Source organism: Pararge aegeria, chromosome 19 (assembly GCF_905163445.1).
Source record: "Pararge aegeria chromosome 19, ilParAegt1.1, whole genome shotgun sequence".
In the NCBI taxonomy this organism is placed as follows: domain Eukaryota; kingdom Metazoa; phylum Arthropoda; class Insecta; order Lepidoptera; family Nymphalidae; genus Pararge; species Pararge aegeria.
In genome coordinates this window covers 2,658,337-2,679,319 of record NC_053198.1, presented here as the reverse complement: position 1 = coordinate 2,679,319, position 20,983 = coordinate 2,658,337, and the positions used below count along the sequence as shown (strand labels likewise).

The following is a 20,983-nucleotide window of genomic DNA, read 5'->3' as shown; positions in this document are numbered from 1 at the left end:
CCGGGAACTTTTTTTTTTTATGCATACAATTTTGGAACCGACATCATTTACTAGGCTAAGGCTCTTATGCTTTTTTATCGGCCTTTTAGCGACTTATTAAGTACTAGCTGTTGCTCACAACTTCGTCCGCGTTTATTTTGTTTTTTTTTTTAATCAAGCACGAAACCTTTATTTATAGGAATGCACCCGGGATTAAATTGACTCTATGGCCATTTCCACGATGCAAACTTGTTCTCAAAATAACGGCTAAGCTATGCATACGTGCGTTATCCCGTTTGACACTGGCTTTAATTTGTTGAAAGAAATTCAATATAATAATATAATAATAATACTAATCATTTATTTCAGGCTTTACCCATAAAATTTAAGGTCAATATGGCGACTGTATGACGCCATTTTAAAATGTGAATTTGCACGCTCCCATGCACTAGGTCAGCGGTCGTGTTTTTATTTGCGTACCTGTAAGCTGAATTATGCCTACATAAATAAATTCAATTTCTCATTATGAGATACAGATTCTTTTGATAATAAAACGTCTTTAAATGAATCTTCATAAACCACATTATTAGGGGGCACGAAGCATAATTCCTTACTGATATTTAAAATGCGATAGTATGTTTGTTCGCTAGTCCTTCCTTAACGATGTAGTTACATAGTTAAGGAATGCATTTATTGTTGAAGCGGTGATAAGCCAGTGGGTAGGACATCGACTTCACTTTTCCGAGTTTGCCGAGTTCGTATCCCAGCAAGCACTTTAACCTTTCTAAGTTATGTGCGTTTTAAGCAATTGAAATATCATTAGCTACAGCGGTGAAGAAAAACATCGTGAGGAAACCTGCATGCTTGATAGTTCTCCATAATGTTCTCGAAGGTGTGTGGAGTCTACCAATTCGCCCTAGGCCAGCGTGGTGGACTACGGCCTTAACCTCTTCTCATTTTGGGAGAAGACCCGTGCCCTATAGTGAGCCGATAATGGGTTGATATTATGAAACTTGAGGACACGGTCAGTCAGTCAGTGATCCAGTCAATCAGTCAGTGATCTTTAACTTAAAATGATTTGTAAATAAAAACTAAGTTGGTAGTGTTCAATTGTTTACTTCATGACATTATCCAGTATCCACTTCAAGAAGTGCGGCACCGAGGTGTAAACTCCAGGTTTCCTGATACCGCATATCGTGGGACCGAAAGATACCACTCCCACTAAAACGTTCTTCGGTCCGTCTGGTGTATCGAATACCTGTGTAAAGAATAAATGAATGAATGAATACACTTTTATTGTCATCATCATCATCATAACTTCAACCGATTGAAGTCCACTGCTGGACATAGGTCTTTTGTAGAGAGTTCCAAAATCCACGGTCCTGGGCCGCTTGTTTCCAGCGGCTCCCAGCGACTCGTTTGATGTCGTCTGTCCACCTCGTTGCGGGCCGACCAACACTGCGTTTACCTGTGCGGGGTCGCCATTCCAACACCTTGCAACCCCAACGTCCATCGGTTCTCCGAGCTATGTGTACACCTAATAAAAATGCTGAAAAATTTAAGGTAAATCACAAAGTATCCTACTTATACTATTTTGGATAAAGACGTTTATTTTCTCAAAAGAAATTACATTTTTACTCAATGAGAATATTTACAACTTATTTTTATGTAGGTAATATTAAAACTACATACAACAAAACAATCAGAAGTTATAAAAAAAAACTTAAGGGTAAATTTATAAACACTTCATGCTGCCATAGCCAGGACCGCACTCAGATTTTGACAATTACAAAGGTTTTAAGTTTTTTCTAAAAAAAAAATTAATTTGTTCTATTTTAATGTCGTTAGGTAATCCCCATCCCCATCCCCACTAATATTATAAATGTCAGTGTAAGTTTGTTTGTTACGCTTTCACGCGTAAACTACTTAACCGATCCTCGTGAAACTTTTTACACATATTCTTGGAAGTGTTTGAAGTAATATAGGATACTTTTTATCCCGACATTAAGCTCGGTTCCTTTGGGAGGGGGGTTGGAACTTGGAAGTGTTTGACGATTTTACAACATAACTCCGACAAATTATAACAAATTTAAATAATTATTTTTGTACTATAGAGGTTATAATATGTGTTTAATTTTGCCCAAACTGTGGTTGGAGATAGAGGACAGAACTCCTCAGCGGACAGCAGCAAATCCCTCATTTAAGGCTTAGCGATACTGAATACTTAAAATTTTTTTAGAACACAACTAAATTGAATGGCACATCAAAAAACAAAATCAAACGCAGACGAAGTCGCGGGCAACTCCCCGGTCCCTTCGATAATCAAGGAAGATTAAATAAGAATTTAAGAAATAATGTATCTTACCTTCATCAGTGGCCCTCCTGAATCACCACCACAGGCGTCCTTGTTGTGCTGTGCGCCTGCGCATATTTCTGTGCTGGCAACCTTGAAACCACCACCGAACAAATTGCACAACTCAGGTTTCACTATCGGCACCTTTGGATTAATGATAATTAAGAAAAGTTATGATAGCTATGTGGTTGAAGCTTCGGCCTCCGTATCGAACGCTTTCGATCCTCGGCACGCACCTCCATGGTTTCGGAGTTATGTGTGTTTTAAATGTAAGCAATAAAAATATCTCTACCCATTTATAGTAGACTCAAAAACTGTCTCTTAGTAAAATGTTACTAAGAGCCATTTATTGTTATGTATTATGATTTAAATAAATATTTATTGTGACTTATTTTGTAATTTAAGTATTCTTTTAATTATAATTCTTTTCCACGAAATATGTGATTTACACACTATTAATTTTGTTGAATGTTATGGTATTTTTTTGAAAAATTTTAACATTTAATGTAATTGTGTCTTTTTTATTTTCGTTTGATTATACAACTGTTTTAATTTATATTTATTGTGACTTGTTCTGTTAATCAACAATTATTTTAATGATAATTCATTTTCATGAATAGCAGCATACTATTAATTTAGTTGAATGTAAATAAATATCAATTTATGAAAAAATTTAATATCTCTTTTGTACATACATTCTGGAAAATAAATGATTATTTACTTATTTAAAGGTGTAGGAAACCTGCATCTTGAGGATAGGAAGTAAACATCACTTTTAACATTAGCGTGAGCCTCATCCTATTAACAACCGACTGCTGGGGCACAGGCCACTTTTCCCATAGGAGAGAGGAAATTAGAGTTTTGACCAACCATACTGCCACAACACTAGTAGGGTTAGGAAGGTCATTAATATAAAAGAGGAACAGAAAAGGGCCTAATAAAGATCCCTGGGGAATTCCTATTTTTCAATTTAAGGCAACTTTTACAAATTTCACTTCAAAATAGGAACTAATTAAATCTAAGATTACAACCTTCATTTTATATTGGCGTAGTTTTCACGTTGAACACAAACAAAAGCCTTAAACAAATCATAGAAAAACCAGTTGCGTCAATAGCTGCATATGCTTAAGTTATATTTTTGACCATGACTTCGTTTTTTTTATAATACTAATTATGGACCAAGCAAATGGACCAGCTGTGGGTAGGTGGAATCCATCGCCTATCATCTGAGCAACGCTGCGCAGGGCATGCTAGTAACACGTCTTACAAAGTGCCAATCAAATATTGGCGTAGGTGTTAAGCCTCATATGCCCGCAGTGACACCGGCAACCACGCCCCCCTCAGACCCGAACACAGCAATGCGGCAGAAAATAAGTATGACGGTCTTCGAAATCTTAGTCAGACGCTTGTTCTTTATCAATTTGCATTGATGATGGTGATAACAAAAAAAAAAAATAACAACCGGTTAAGTTTGTTGTGGGCTTCTTCTTAGACCAGGGCGCGTTTGGAATCCTCGTAGCTTTAGTTTTAAGTTGAAGAATTTATTTATCGCCATCAACTCACTCCTCATGTCATATTTTACATGTAATGTACGCAGTAAAAGTGCCATCTATGTGCCTATTTGAATAAAGAAATATTTGACTTTGACATTGTATTAACAGTTTTGTTAACGCTAAATCCCGTGCAACATTATCAATTAATGATTCTTGTCTGTATGTCGTCAGCACGAATATCTATTCTGTGGTTTTGGTTAAGAGATCTATACTATTACTATTTTACTTCTACTATATTACTATATATTTTATATTTATATTTTACATATAATATTATAAAGAGACGGTGAAGGAAAATATCGTGAGGAAATCTGCATGCCTGTGACTCATGAGAGTTCTACGTAATGTTCTCAAAGGTGTGTGGAGTCTACCAATCAACACTGGGCCAGCGTGATGGACTACGGCCTTAACTCCTTCTCATAGTGGAAGGAGACCTGTGGTTTCCATAGACTATATACTAACCTTGAAAACTAAAAAAACTTTTCGTCGTAGTCGGATTTGCAAAGTAAGTAAAAACGAACTATATAAAACGTTTGTTACGAACGCTACCCTAACGATGAGAGATATATGATCGAGTTCTATAGAGTATGTATAACTTTCATATTTAAGTAACAAAAATTTTATATTAATAAAATATATTAAATCTTTAGGACATGTTTATTGGTCATAGTATAAAAAATTATGAAATCTTACTGAAATAAGTAAAATTATCGTCTTATTTAAAACAAAACACTTTGTCCTTTTACTGCATATCAATTTGTGCGAATGGTTAGAGAGATAGGTTGTGGAACCGCGACATGTCGTAATCTTTTGAGAGATATTAATTCTATTAGACGGTTTTTTTAAATGGAAAACATGTCAGTCTATTCAGAAATAATCTATGATAGTTTATATCGGTTATGATCTCCTGTAGGATCGTATAATATTTTGGTACCAAATAATAACATTACATCCAATATATGTAGAGAAATTATGAACAGTAAAAATAAACATTACTTTTTCAATAATAATCATTTCATTCTCTCATTTGAAACGTGAAACAGATACATTCATAATATGCAATAAAAATATAAACCTCCTTTTGTAAGCCAAGAAACAAATCATAGCACTCAGTACTGACCCGACCACATTCATAATTTCATCACGAGTCAAAATTTCAGTCGTAAACTGCTGCCTCTTTGTTACACATGGCTTAGCACATAAACCAACCTTGACAAAATTTAGCTAGCGTCTCGATCAGAGGAAAACAAGTGGTAAATAACCCGTGACGTCGAGAACCACCTGTGACGTCAGACGAAAGCGGTCGACTTGCATGTTGTGAACACCAATTTGTCTCGCACAATAGTTCGGTCAAACCAAGATATCATCAAATGCCTTCAGGTTTTTTGCACGATTGAATCATCACTAAGTGAAAAGCTTTGTAAGTCCTCTTAAATTAGACACACCTACAATACTATGTTAACAACATTTTCCTCAATATTTATTTTGAGTAACTGGGAGTAAATAAACGCGAGCAATATATTTTTTTTTAATTCCACAAAAAGTTAGACCTCGGCTGCAATCTCACCAGAATGGCTAGCATGGGCAGGGACAATTATCTCACCGGGGAAAGAATAAAAATTTATCTTCTCTCAAAGCTTTATCAACCCTCAGAGCACAGAGTGGAAATAATATCCAAATAATATATGTGTAATAATAAACGGGGCAAACTTCTCCTTATCCTTCAATTAAGGGGGAAACTTCAATTAAGTATATACCTTGTCAGGGGATATCCCCTGGGATCCCCTGGGTTATCCTCTGACAAGGGGTATAATTAAAGTGTTCACCTAATGCTTAAGTATATCCTGTTATGAATTGGACACACCTACAATATGTTGTTAACAATATTTTCCTCAATATTTATTATGAGTTTCTGACTGCGAGTGAATAAACGCGAGTAATATTTTCGAAGTTATATTTCTTTTGGCGCGTTAGGGAAAAATGGTGAGAGTATTTTTTTATACACCGTCACACCGTCACAAAAAACCGACACCATGAAGTTAGCTATAGTCAACATTTTAGTTTTTCTAAAAAAGGTTTGACAGTTGACTTTCAATAACTTAAACAATACCCTTTTTCTATTGTTAGTGTAATTCTCACTGCAGGGCTAGCAGAGGCAGGAGACTCAAATTATATCCCCCGATTATATCCTCTGACAGGGGATATAATTAGCTAAAGCACGGGAACAAGGAATAGGAGAAGATTACCCCTGTTTATTATTACACATATATTATTTGAATATTATTTCCACTTGTGCGCCAGTGCTCTAAGAATTTATGAAGCTTGATAAGCTGTGGGAGAAGATAAATTTTTATCCTTTCCCTGGTGAGATAATTGTTTTGCCTACCTAAACTAGTTTCATAAGTTTTTCGGTGCTATAACCAATTGAATAGTAATAAAGAATACCCACCGCCACGTATTGCAGTATCTTAGCTCGTTCTTCGGTGGTCATATTCATGGTGCCCCAGCCCGCCGCAGTCAAAGGTTCGCCCAAGCGTGGGGCAGACAGCTGGTCACCGCGGGGCAAGCATATAGGCACTACATAGTCTGCGAAGATAACATAAAAAACGGATAGAAATAAATGATTTAATATATTATGAGACATAAATTAAAAATTTAATGATGTAAGTTTATTGTTTAAATAAAATAAAGCTAAATCTACCCCGGCGAAGCGGGCTGGGTACGCTAGTATATTATGAAAATTAAGCTAAAACGCGAACAGCTGGAGCTGTATTTGACAGTTTGACAGTTCAAAAATAGGAGTGCTCCGATCGTCACCAAACTTTACAGGATTACTCGCCAGATCAATCCGGATATTCCCTAAAAGTGTCATTGAAATCGGTCCAGCCGTTTCGGAGCCTATACGGAACATACCCACACACTTTCTCTTTTATATTTATATATATGATTATGGATTTCCGCAAAGTAACACCTGTTTCTATCCCATATAAAACACCGACATAAATACAGAATTCGTATAAAACGTCCCGCGGTTCTAACCCCACAACTCTCTCTTCTAAAACCGCATCCTTCACCAGTGGTAAGTAATTGGAAATTGTAACCGTATCTACAGAAAAGTCTACAATAACAAAGCTACTAAAGTAGCTACGTACCTACTAACGAAAAATACCGTGTTATAACTGAGACTATCAATGACAATTTGTGATATAATTGACAGTCTAGACAGGCAGCTGTTGTCATAATTAAGGCTAATTACTTAGAGTTTAATGCCCATTCAGTCGATCCCGTTTATTTATTTATTTATTCAATTAGGTACAAGTCCATTACAATGTCATATACCTAGATTACATCCCTATCGCTACTAATTTTATAAATGTCAATGTAAGTTTGTTTGTTACGCTTTCACGCAAAAACTACTTAACCCATCCTCATGAAACTTTGTACACATTTTCTTGGAAATGCTAGAAGTAATATAGGATACTTTTTATCCCGACATTGAGCTCGGTTCCTTTGGGAGAGGTTTAGATTGAGATTTTACACCATAACTCCGACAAATTATAGCCGATTTAAAAAAATATTTTTGTACTATAGAGGTTATAATATGTATTTAAATTTTCCCAAACTTTGTGTAGATCTGATCGATGTCGTTGGAGATAGAGGACAGAACTCCTCAGCGAACAGCAGCAACCCCTCATTTAAGGCTTAGCGATAAAATGAATACTGAATACTTTAAATTTTTTTAGAACTAATACTAAATTGAATGCCACATCAAAAAACAAAATCAAACGCAGACGAAGTCGCGGGCAACAGCTAGTAATTATTATATTTTTTCAAAAAAGAATGTCAATCTAATGTTTACATTTGAAATCCAACCCTGTGAGCGCGCTGTAACCAGATTGTGAGGCGGACTTATTAATGTCAATATTAAAGTATAACGCTTTCAGTGTTTTTAATATTTTTTATAATAAGAACGCATTTTTTTTGTAGTAAAAAAAGTAGATGTACCTGTCTACTATTTCCTTATAATAGGATACCGTAGCTTAGCCAGGCATTTGCATACGCGAAGTAGGCTAACAGTGTCGCTTCTGTGTTCGTTGATTTTTTTAGCTCTCTCAATGCGTATGTGAATCGAGACAGTTTAGTTTTAATTTTTTGTATATGTGGTTTCCAATTTATGTTACAATCAATGTCGATTACGAGAAGGGTGAATGAGTCGACACATTCCCTAATCTACAAATTAATAACTTAGCATGGTTTTTGTAGTGAAAAAAAATCTATACAATTTTTAAAAAATAACAACTTTGCTTAGCAACTTATCAACAGTTTTCGAATATCTAGATTGAATATAGAAAACGAAAGTTTTATGCTAAAAATTTAAATTATTGCGAAAGTGTTTTTGACTCAAGGTGCTATACTGGTGAATACTCCAAAATGAGGTTGAAAGAAAATAATTTTATAATCTATGAACTTAGTTTTCACAGCGTAAAATCGATAAGTTACCTATTTGATTTAGTAAAAGTTTTCACGTTACAAAAAAATAGCTAAGTTACCTCCAACGAAAACGGCTCGGCATTCTTAGCTATTAAAAACTGCTTTCTAATGCCGAATTCTTGATTACAGATACTGGGAAAACATTCTTGGTTACACTTATTAGTAATCATCGGCAGTGGCGTGTACAGGGTTTTTGATCAGGGTATGCATAAAAAAGGAAGATGCCATAAAATGGAAAAAAAACTTCGCACTTATGAGTTATACAAACATTTTAGGGTAGGCAGTGCTTTAGTGCATGTATGAAGAACACGCCATAAGCAAACGTTTTTCGGCTCAATATATTACCAGTATGTCGAAGTCATCAGTGCAGCGAGCTCATACGTTTTATCCCCATCAAAAAAAGCTCAGTATGGCTAAAGGAGTTTTCCTCTTCATAAAAATTGGACCGCTAGTCTAATAAAAAAAGTACCTACCATTCAGCTGAACCGGTCTGTCCAGCACGATAAGTGCCAGGTCATTGTGGAACTCCGGCTTGTTGTACTTGGGGTGGCTCTTGATGGCTTTGATGCTCCGGTCTTGGATGGGTGGCGCGCACACATGGAGCTCGCAGTCTGGATTGGTTTTAGTGTTATGCTCGCCTACACGTATGGTTGTCCTGCGGCAAAGGAATAACAAATTATTGTCGAGGCCCGAGAAGAAGCCAACTGCCAGACAAGTAGTTTGAACTCGACGGTAGCCTTAGTACAAGATATGTTCGCTCGCAATCGAGGATTTCATAAATCAACCTGTATTGTGTATCACGAAAATGGACCTAAAATAAGTAGATTTAAGGGTCACAAATCCTGTTCTTCTTATTGTTGGTTTTATAAACGTCGGGTCAAAAGATCGAGCTAAGGAATTGTAGGCAAATTTGAGCTTTAATTCAATGTTTATAATATCCTTTTTACTCGGATTTCAAGTACATCCATACTCGAAAACGAGTTCTCGATTGCAAGCGAGTACTTAGGCTACTAAGATGTAGGAAGTTACCATTTACTACAGGCACATAGGTTTTTTTTTTTTTTTTATTTATTTGGGACAGAAAACAATTACATATTACAACAATAGCTCGTAAATTTAACAAAAAGAAAATTATATTGGAGCACCTGAAAAAGTATATAAGCACAATTTTTTTCACTAATATTCACAAATAGTAAGTAATATCAATCAAAATATTCAATTTAAATTACTACTGAATATAATTTTCGCATTAAATTCGCACTTGTATGAAACTAAAACACGTGTTGTGAATGTATAAACTAGAAACATGTTGATAAATATTATAAATATGAAAACAGTGATCAGAAGTGACGAGCGTACCAACATGCACGACTAATATCGAAGTTCAATTTCTATTCTGTTGGTAGCTCTTTTTTCGAGACTTAATGAGCGGTTAAGCAGACAGCTTCATACTGTTAATTTTGTGTCACAGATGCGCGCGCATCTTAAAATTTCACTCTCATTATTTTTTCATAACGCGCCTAAAGAAGTATAACTTAAAAAAAAATCGGGTTAATATGTAATCCACAACACTATCCACATAATATTGTAAGGATCAGTAGGGCGATACGATGTAGATACAGGTAACGCTTACTATGACAGATAATATTTATTGTAGGTACCTAAAGTATCAAATCAAAAATTAAAATTAGCAGTCTATTAGCATTAACTTAATACAAAAAAATTAAAATAAATAAATAAAAAATCTCTAGTGCAACTAAAAAAGATAAAAAACAAAAATACAACAAAGGAATAGAAAAACTAATTGATTGATTCATATAAAAGGAAGGAAAGAAAGAGAACACACATTTAACTTAGAAGACTAAATGACTAATCAGAGAAAATCATATTAATAAATATTGATCAAGTTCTCCAAAATAATACTAATATTTCAATTAACTTATATTTTAATTAGGTTGGAGAGCGATGTACGTTAGGGTTCCGAGGTGCTGGAGTGGCGATCTTCACCGATAAACGCAGCGTTGGTAGATCCCCGACGAGGTTGACGGATGACATCAAACTAGTTGTAGGGAGCCGCTAAGCCTAAGTGGCACAAGACCGTGATATTTGGAACTCCTTACAATAGACCTATGTTCAGCAGTGGACGTCAATTGGTTGACGTGATGATGATGAGTTTTAATTGCCATTACCGTCAAGTAATATTAGTAGGGGTAAAGCATATCCGGGGATGTACCACCGCCTGCTTATTTCTTCTTAATGCTAACCACTAAAGTTTAGACCAATGAGCTCTCACGAAAAAAACTTTACTACTAAGAAGTTGCGTTATGGTTTTTCCGCTCTTTTTTTTAGTTGTTTTATGTAATTAAAATATCACTGGCTTCAACGGTGATGCAAGAACATTGTGAGGTAGTCTGCCTGCCTGAGAGTTCTCCATAGCATTGCAAGGCGTGTGAAGTCCACCTACCCGCACTGGGCCAGCGTGGTGGGCCTAAAAACTTCTCATTTTACAATTTTACAAGAAGTGGCCTGTAGTGGGCCGGTAATTTCTTTTTTTTTTATTTTTTTATTTGAAAAACAAACAGCTTTACTGCTATAAATAAATTGTTACAATGGATAAACTTAATTATAGATCTTACACAAGCCAATAAAGTTTTCACTATTAATTTAAATAATCCTAATGATACGGGAGTTTTGTTAAATTATATATACATATAAGTAACTTATAAATAATACTAGTAACAATAAATTAATAATGCAATAAAGATTGCTCATTTTTAAAATGTTAATCTAAGAAAGAAAAAAAAATACATCGAAGTGCATTTTTTGATAGCAGATACCAACTTTCCATACTTATAAAAAAAATGGTCTATATGTTGATACTTATTATTGTAAGTATCACATGTTCTTATAATAAATCTGTTCCGGCTATAGGACTTATATAGCTTCGGTATTTCACAAACATTTTGACATTTTTGTGTGTGAGGACGGTTCTAAATTAGCAAGTGTGTGGAACCCAGTGGTAGAATTATGCAAACCAAGAAAGCATCGCACAGCTTCTCAATTTAAATGTGACGTTGTCAATGTAGTGTGTCGAACAGTTCGTGAAATACCGACAAAAAGAACACGAAAGGTCAGATTCTGCCCGTGACATCTAACTTGACATCTCTTGCCTACGCAGTCCCGTCGTGACCACGATCCATGCAACTGGGTCGAAATATCAACAAATCCAAAATATTATCGTGGTATGTACCCGTTGAACTATACTTATAATAACTCATCCATGGCGGCAGAAATAACGCGAGCTCTACCTTAAAAAGGTTTGTATACGTTTAAGGAACGGCGATCTTATTCATACTATTTCCTTTAAGGCCTATATTTGCGCTTCGACATCGGCCCGGCAATTAAGCAGTTCAATATTACTAATATCTTATATCTAAACGAGCAATACTTGTATAGAATCACGGAATCGGCTCCAACGTTTTTCATGAAATTAAGTTAGGGTTTGGGATTCATTTTTAGAAAATGTCATTTTATTTGTGTTTTCCGGTAATAACCGATTTGGTGCAGACCAAGTTGCAAGGGTCAGCTACTAAATTGTAAATTGAGCATTCAAAAGCCCCGCAAGCGAAATTAAGATTTGTTAAGAATTAAAAAAATAAATGAAAATCAATGAATGATAGAAATAAATAATAAACATACTACGACAATACACACATCGCCATCTAGACTCAAAGTAAGCAAAGCTTGTGTTTAAGGTACTAAGATAACTGACGGATGTTTTTATGAATTATATACATATATGAGAAACTGAAAAACATTCATGTTCATCACACAAACATTTTTCAGTTGGGGAATCGAGCCAACAGCCTCAGACTCAGAAAATGGGTTACTGCCTACTGCGCCAAACGGCCGTCAATGTTATCTGTTATGTATAATATAAAAAATCGTACATAATTTTCTGAGTCACACAAAAAGACGTGCGTTTCCTATTTCATCACTGACCTATACAAGGACGTTCAAAAGTCAACAAGTAAATTTTTTCCAAGTACATACGTGATAATGTGAACGGCGGCGTGACTTTGAATAATACCGGCACATGAAAAGTAAACAGTGAATTCCTGTGTCACGAATTTGCACCGTCATCTAACCATAAAACCACTAGGGGCTTTTGATTCGTGATGCAAGAACTGATGCCGCTTAATTCATGAATGTCTGGGGAGATTCCGATGATAAATGTATTCATCATTTCCTTGTAGACAGTAGCTTTATTTAATAGAGCTTTCCTGTATTTTGATTTATTAGGATGGGCGTACCCAGCTTCTGGTCTTTGAGTCCGCGGCTGTTTTGTAAAAATTTTTAGAGGGCTTGGAGCTAAAACTGTATTTGCTTAATTTTTGTCTGTCTGTCTGTATTTCGGCCGCTACAATTTTTTTTAAGAGAGTTAAAACATTTTCCAGGACTGGTGCTTCCCCCTGGTTACGCCCAGGTACACTAGCTGTTGCCCACATTCTTCAACCGCGTTTATTATGGCTTTTTACAGAACGAAAAAAAGTTTATTTTCCTGGGTAAGCATTCCTAAGTATATAGTTTTACGGGGTGCAAGCTATCTTAGCGCATGATTTAGCTAAGCTCGGCAAAGATCAACATTTTACCAAAAAAAGAAAAAAAAAAGCTTATGCATTTTTTTTAATCGCCTCAGAATTTTACTCTCGTACTTTTCTAGAAGTAAAGTGTTCATCTCGACATCATGCTCTGTCCATCTCGAGGGTGCAAGCAAACAAACATACAAACGACAAAAAGACAAGCTTTCGTTTATTAATTATTGACGGCCGAGTGGCGCAGTGGGCAGCGACCCTGCTTTCTGAGTCCAAGGTCGTGCGTTCGATTCCCACAACTGGAAAATGTTTGTGTGATGAACATGAATGTTTTTCAGTGGCTGGGTGTTCATCTGTATATTATTAGTATTTATGTGTATTATATTCATAAAAAAATATTCATCAGCTATCTTAGTAACCATAACACAAGCTACGCTTACTTTGGGGCTAGATGGCGATTTGTGTATTGTCGTAGTATATTTATTTATTTATTATGAATTAACATTATTATAGTTATGAATACGAAATTGTGTTTGCTATTTTTGTACTGTTTTTGAATACCCGTAGCCTATGTTACTTTACGTCCTTTCAACTTACTCTGTGCCAATAATAACGTTATAATCGACGACCGACGGCTTAGCGTGCTCGCCGAAACACGGGGGTTGACACAGCGAATTTTCCAACTTCACGCTGGTATTGAGTATTGTTGACAGGAAAAACCCAAAACCACAGTAATGTACTGTCGTTTTGGGTTGGTTTGGGTTTAGATTACGATAGTATTCTAAGCCCGAATCAGGAAACTTTGGGGTATAGAAATAGATAAAAATATATTACGACAATACACACATCGCAATCTAGGCCCAAAGTTTGCGTTCTTGTGTTATGGGTATTAAGATAACTGATGAATAATTTTATGAATAATATACATAAATACTTATTATATACAGATAAACAGCCAGACACTAAAAACATTCATGTTCATCACACACACATTTTCCATTTGTGGAAATCGTACCCACGGCCTCGGATTCAGAAAGAAGCCAAAGCCAAAGGCCATTGCGCCAATCGGCCGTCAAATATTTATGAACTACATTAATATGTACGCATATTAGTGTTTAAACATTCCAAAGAAGGGTTGACGTTAGGCGGTCGGTCATCCTACTTCCCTACTAATATTATAAATGTGAATGTAAGTTTGTTTGTTACGCTTTCACACAAAAACTACTGAACCCATCTTCATGAAACTTTGTATACATATTCTTGGAGGTATTATAAATAATATAGTATACTTTTCATTGAAAAAAAAATGTTTGTGAAAAAATCTCAATGTGACTATTGGTGTAGACTATGTACGCTGCCTCCCAAAGTTACGCGGGCGAAGCCGCAGGGCGCAATCTAGTAATATAATATATGTGAAAGTGTGGATGTTTGTTACTCAATCACGCAAAAACGGTTAAACGGATCTGGATGAAATTTGGCATGCATGTAGCCTTTAACATGGAAAAGAACATAGGCTACCTTTTATTCCGATTACTTCAGCAGTTCCCGAGGAAAAATTGAAAATTGTTTACGTGCCGCGGGCAGACAGCTTTGAAATTTCGTTGGTCGCCCTGGTGAAGTTCTCTGTACTGCAAGGAAGCTGATCTTAAGGATGCCTTCACAGAATACATCTTTCTTCCACCGATCTTTCACTGTGCAGGCTGTTAAGCTTTGGAATGCCTTGCCTCTTGAAATCCGAGAAGCACAGTCTATTACCATTTTTAAAAAACTTGTCAAAGATCATTTTTTCTCTGAATCTGCGGATCTATAACATGCCTATTCCCTTCTGTTTTATCTGTGGTGTGACAATATTGTATATTTATTTATTTTTGATAATAATTACATAGGTATATATTAATTATTATCACTATCTATATATTTTATTGTAAGTTTATTATATGTATATACATATTATATTTGTATATATAGGTATATATGCATGTTTATTTAAATGCACCACCAACCTCTCTTCTTGAGCTGTTTTTAACGCCTTTGGTTGCCTGGAAGAGATCGCTATGTAGCGATAAGGCCGTCAAATTGTATACTTTTTGTTGAATTTTTACTTATAATTTTACTATATGTTTATGTGGTGTACAAAAAGAGTGTATTCATTCATTCATTCATTAATTCATTCATTCAATCAAATTTTGTATGCATGTCACCTATGCTATGGAAAAGTCGCCGTCAAATAGTTCCCGTGGTAAGATTAAAAATTGTTAACGAGCGAGGCTTTATGCCCAATTCTCAAGTCCACGCTGACGAAGTCAAGGGCAGAAGCTAGAAAAAAAATTAAAAATAATGCTAAAAACAGCAAGTCCCCGTCTTTGACAGGTAATTTATTTACCAACACTACGGCCAGGTATTGCAGTCAAGGCTTCCATCATATCCACCCATTATTGACCCACTACATGGCACGGGTCTCCTCCCACAATGAGAAGGCTTAAGGCCGTAGTCCACCACGCTGTCCCAGTATAAGTAGCGGCACGAAAGTCTAGCGGTGACCGTTATTGCGCAGGAGTCGAAAATAAGGTATCATGGGGGAGTAAGAGGGTCGCGGGGAGGGTGTGCGTATTGTTCGCACGCGCTTATTGGCTCTCCAGTCGTATTCCGTCTCCCGTACCGATACGACACCCAGCGCAGTTCCAGTGTACAGTCGCGTTCTGAATTGTTTTGTTAATACTGTTCAGTTTAGTTATTGTTTTCATGAATGTTTTTATTTTTCTATTCCAAATAAACTTGTTAAAAATGATAGCCTACATAACAATAAATCTTGGAACTTGAAACTCTAAACTATAATAATTACAAACACATATACTCACACTCAAACATGCATTTACACTACACACAAACACACAATTAAATAATATCATTTTCACTGTATAATAATCATTACTTTATTAATTAATGGCTAAATACTATTTATTAAATAAAGTAATGATTGTATTGCCTGCGCGACAGTACCCATGCGCAGCTATCCCCTCCACGTTTCGTTCAGCGCTAGACTTACTTACTTACCGCGACTTGTACTTACAGTTTAGTTAACTTTGATCACATTATAAAGCACTTTTAGGCATGCAGGTTTCATCACGATGTTTCAATTCACATTATAATTGCTTAAAACGATCATAACTTTGAAAATTTTGAGGGGCCGAAGTCCCATTAGTCTATCACCGCTTACTTAAGTGGAATAAAAAAAATAAAAGGGACTTACAGCGTGAAGTCTTCCCCATTCTGCACACAATGTGCCGCCGTGACGACATGTTTGTCCGTTATGAGCGCACCTCCGCACATCCAGTCCAGTTCCGATTCTCCAGGTGCTGTAAAGAATCCTCATTCCATATCACGTCAGCTGACCTGAGCCTGTATCTCAGTTGACATTAAATTTAGCTAGACACTGTTAAGTTGACTTAAATCTATTAAATCCATATTTTGCATTCTGAAACCTACTTAAGTGTATTTACTTTTGAAAACATTGGATAGAAACAGGCATTTCTTCGCGGAAGTCCATGATATATTAAGAAAATGAAGCTTAATTTGCTATACTCCGCGAAAAGCAGGACTGTATGAATTGTAAATTGCACTTGTAAGATGTCGTTGCGGGGAGCGGGGAGTTGCTTCCGGTAAATGAGACGCCGTAGTCGGAGGGTAACGTCCGTATATTAACAATTGTTCCTCGCTTTTCCCTCGTTACACACTTAATTTTCACAATATAACATGCAATTCTGCAAAGTAGCGCCTGCCTCTATCCGAGGACGCACGTTTCATTCCTGAATCGATATTCTGATGCTGATTTTACATCAATAATGAAGTCCTCACAATTATTAATCAGTCTTAACAATTATTCATTGTTCAAACGTTCGTCTTCTACGGATACATTCCTATATCTTTTTACGAAGTGCCTTAAAGCTAAGGTGTTTATATCGCTAAGGTCAGGCGTGCGTAGGTTACAAAAGCTATTTATTTAAATCGCCCTGGAACTTTACTGTGTTGCTTTTACGGGTTAAAAATTGCTATGCGTTGTCCATCTCCAGGGTGCAAGCAAACAAACACGGGTAATATACCCACACAGTTTCCCTGACCGCCACTGTGGTCAATCTCCAGAGAGATTATTACAAATATGCGGGGGATATTAATATATATAATACAAGCTGTTGCCCGCGACTTCGTCTGCGTTTGTTTTTGTTTTTGAGACACATGGACATTAAATTTAGGTTTAGTTGTACTGAAGTTTTGTATTCTTATATAAAAAAAAAATCTATTCGCATAAACAATATCTGAAAAGAACTGTCTGACCAGTCTGAGCTCTTCCTATCACTTGCAAAAAATAGTAATCTTTATGGGACGAATCGAAATCGCATTGTTCGTTGATTTATATGCTTAGCAAAGAACATTTCTATCATTTTTACACGCTTTATATTAGCTTCACTCGTATGTATGTTTGTAACCGACTTCTTTGGGCGCGATTTTGACCCACTTTAAACGGTCAGATTTCTTTCAAACTTTGTAGACATATCGAGGACCGATGACAATACACTAATCTGAAAAGACTATTCCAATTTTCACTATAAAAAATAAGATTTTTTACTAATTACTACAGCGCCATCTAGACCCAAATGTAAAAAACCTATGGCGTTCGCGTACCTAACAAATTCCACAGAAAACATTAAGCTACTAGATGGTAGAGGGCGTTAGCTGTTACTTTTTAATGGCCTGTTGTAAATAATAATTAGGATATAATAAAAAAAAAATTATATTTTATCTCTTTAATGGTGGATGGGTTACCGATTACTTTTACTCTAATAAAAATAATAGATCAAGAAAAACTAAAAAAAATCGCTATTATGAATAAACTAAAAGAAATAAATTAGTTTAGGTTAAAATAGTTAGTTTTTTATACCAAGCGTGTTTTTTAGTTTGTTTGAACTATTTAATTTATTTATATAGTCCTTGTGTAAAACCGTCAAACTTTTTCATCACTTCTCCCAAAGGAACTGAGCATAATTTCGGAATACAAAGTATCCTTTATCACTTCTAACACAATCTATCATAATATATTTTATATTGCATGAGTGTGTGCGCAAATATAGGTGCACTCTCTATCCATGCACTCTCATAGTGCGATGGGGCGGCAGCTTCGACACGACCGGAAAGAGGCAGGCGCAGGCGCGAAGTCTTATTGTTTTCCGAAGAACGGGGGTGAATCACCGCCAATTATTAAACACCAGCACGGCTAGCATGGGCAGGAGACAATTATATCTCCAGGGAAAGGATATAAATTAATCTTCTCCCACAGCTTTATCAACTCTCAAAGCACTGGCTGGACTGGATATTATTTCCACTTGTGTAGTGGAAATAATATCCAAATAACATATGTGTATTAATAAAAGGGGGTAAACTTCTCCTATTCCATGTTCCCATGCTTTAGCAGGTGGACACGTTAATTATATCGCTTGTTAGGGGGTCTAGTCGGGGGATATAACTTTTATCTTCTGCCCGTGCTAGCCCTGCTGGCAGGATACAAAAACTATATCCCCCGATTATATCCCCTGACAGGGGGATTATATCCACTTTGTTGTGGGCTTCTTCATAGACCAGGGCGCGTTTGGAACCCTCGTAGCTTTAGTTTTAAGTTGACGAATTTAGTTATCGCCATCAACACGCTTCTATGTTATATTTTATATGTAAAGTACGCATCAAAAGTGACATCTATGTGCCTATTTCAATAACGAAATATTTGACTTTGACTTTGAAGGGATATAATTAACGTGTCCATTGTCTAAAGCATTCCCGTGCTTTTGCATGGAATAGGAGAAGTTTACCCCCTTTTATTATTACACATATATTATTTGGATATTACTTTCACTTAGCCGGGCAGGATGGCACGCACTTTTTGATGAAAATACCCAAAAAATATCCATTGGCATGACCCAGGAATCGATCCCAGGGCATCATGATCTGCAGTTGAACATGCCAACCACTAAACTAACATGGAATTGTTACAAAGGGTAGGTATTAAAATTTTAATATGTCATGCACTGACTGTGGTATCCTAGTCGTACGATCCACGGGAACTGTCCCAGAGCTGCGTTGAGTCCTCCAATGATACGATCGGACGCACTGAAGCCGCACTCAAAGGCGTCTAGGATCTTCCATGCCGGATGATTCTCCACTTTTCTCCACAGATCTGCGGAGTACAAAGATCAGAATATAATGCTGGAATTTTACAGCCAGTCACACAGTTCCCACAAAGGAAAAATGTTTGTGTGATGAAAATGAATAATGAATATTATATTTATGTATATCTATCTATCTTCTTCAAGCTGCTTCAAAAAGCTGGACCGATTTCAGTGAAACTTTCAGGGAATCTCCGGATTGACCTGGCGAGTAATCCTGTAAAGTTTGGTGACGATCGGAACACTCCTATTTTTGAACTGTCAAATACAGCTTTTATTTACTATGATGATATTCTATTGTTGGGTGTACATGGGTGTAGATAATGATCTTCACCCGCTCGAGAAGAGAATAGACGAGAATGAATACGGAGAGAAATAAATGATTTAATATATTATGAGACAAAATTAAAAAATTTATGATGTAACTTTATTGTTTAGATAAAACAAAGCAAAATCTAGCGCGGCTAAGCGGGCTAAGTACGCTAGTAGCCTATAAGAGTCCACTGGGCAACAAAGCGAGGTTTCGCACATAACGACCACGCGGGCAGAAGGGTTGTATCGCAATAGATGATTTGACTGCAATAATTTAAACATTAGAAGTAAGAATAAACTTACAGTTCAATATACTAGGTTACATAAAATTCATAAAGGAAATTGCATACAATTCTACAATAAACTACCCATTGACATCTTGGAGATGTTTCTTAAAAAGTTTCAAGTTTGTATTAAACGTAAGCTTATAGAAAAGTCCTATTATAGTATAAAGGACTACGTAATCGATAAAAAAGGTTGGGTGTGAATTATTGCTTTAACCAGGTTGCCCTTCTAATAGTTTTAAATCACAATATAAGATGGTGAGAGAAAATATTATAAACCTTTTTTTCTATTGTTAGTAACGCGTGTACATGAGTACACACACTTTTTTTTATATCCACTCTCTTTGGCCTTTCCTGCGTTCGTTTATGGCCTCAGAAATAACGGATGCTCAAACAGTTATTATTTAAATACTAAGTTAATTGATTTAATTTCAAATTAGTCGCCTACTAAATGATTCATCTTATAACGAGGAAGGCCGCTGTTGCAAGCGCCGGCGTTATCAGTTGGTGGTTAGCGCAAAGTTTAATTTGACACTTATATGTGACAATTAATTAATAGGTACATTGTTTAATCATTTAGTAGGTAGGTACCTCATATATTTTAATTACTGAGTCAACGGTAATCAAAATACTAAGTATTTGTCATCTGAATATGACGAATCGAGACGCAATTTGCTTTGCGTGTGTACAGTACTTGCCGAATCTTTGAAGTAGCCGACACTCCCTTTCAGCCTGAACCGGCGCGGCTGCCGATTTTTTAGGCGCGCAATTGGTACGATTTGGACTTCTTAAAATCTTATTGGGACATTATTGTCATCGGACATGGTGATCGACAAATCTGAGCGATGGTGAGTGTAAAAATGTGTCATCATCGTCACCATCAACCGGCTATTTTAACAAAGCTTTAAAAGATATGATGAGACTTCAAAAAAATAAAAAATACCCTTCTAAATTTTTAATTAACTCACCAGTCTTGATATGAGAAACGCAGAATACGAGAAATATCCAGATCCATTTGCAAAGAATCATTGCAAGTTTTTTTTATTGTTCCAAAAAGGTTGTATGCATATATTAAGGCCCAAGGTTATTATAATAGATATTCTCGTTATCAAATCACGTATGTTATAGTTGAAAGATTACTGCATTATTACACGTTCGTCTGGAAGTAAGTTTGCGCGTGGATGTTAATCTCCGACTGTTGAAG

At 36.1% G+C, this 20,983-nt stretch overlaps 1 protein-coding gene across 2 annotated transcripts; it reads right to left on the bottom strand.

Moving 5' to 3' along the window:
- Positions 1–395: 395 nt before the first annotated feature.
- Positions 396–20,975, bottom strand: LOC120631932 (CLIP domain-containing serine protease 2-like). 2 transcript variants are annotated; one of them, XM_039901634.1, is made up of 8 exons: positions 20,748–20,975; positions 19,051–19,194; positions 16,222–16,327; positions 8,850–9,031; positions 6,335–6,471; positions 2,345–2,476; positions 1,098–1,237; positions 396–466 (listed from the first exon to the last, which is right to left on the bottom strand). In XM_039901634.1, the coding sequence occupies exons 1-8, from the start codon at positions 20,806–20,808 to the stop codon at positions 448–450; spliced, it is 921 nt and encodes a 306-aa protein (XP_039757568.1). In that variant the 5' UTR covers positions 20,809–20,975; the 3' UTR covers positions 396–447. The 2 variants fall into 2 exon arrangements, with proteins under 2 accessions (XP_039757568.1, XP_039757569.1); XM_039901635.1 differs by lacking the exon at positions 396–466 and having other exon boundaries at positions 1,080–1,237.
- Between the last annotated feature and the right edge of the window lie 8 nt (positions 20,976–20,983).

Excerpts from the sequence above, each read along its gene's own strand:
- LOC120631932 (XM_039901634.1), bottom strand. The coding sequence starts at position 20,808 with ATGATTCTTTGCAAATGGATCTGGATATTTCTCGTATTCTGCGTTTCT. Across the intron at positions 9,032-16,221 it reads AATGGGGAAGACTTCACGCT|GACAACCATACGTGTAGGCG; the intron begins GTAAGTCCCTTT and ends CCTTTGCCGCAG. Across the intron at positions 6,472-8,849 it reads CAGACCGGTTCAGCTGAATG|ACTATGTAGTGCCTATATGC; the intron begins GTAGGTACTTTT and ends TTATCTTCGCAG.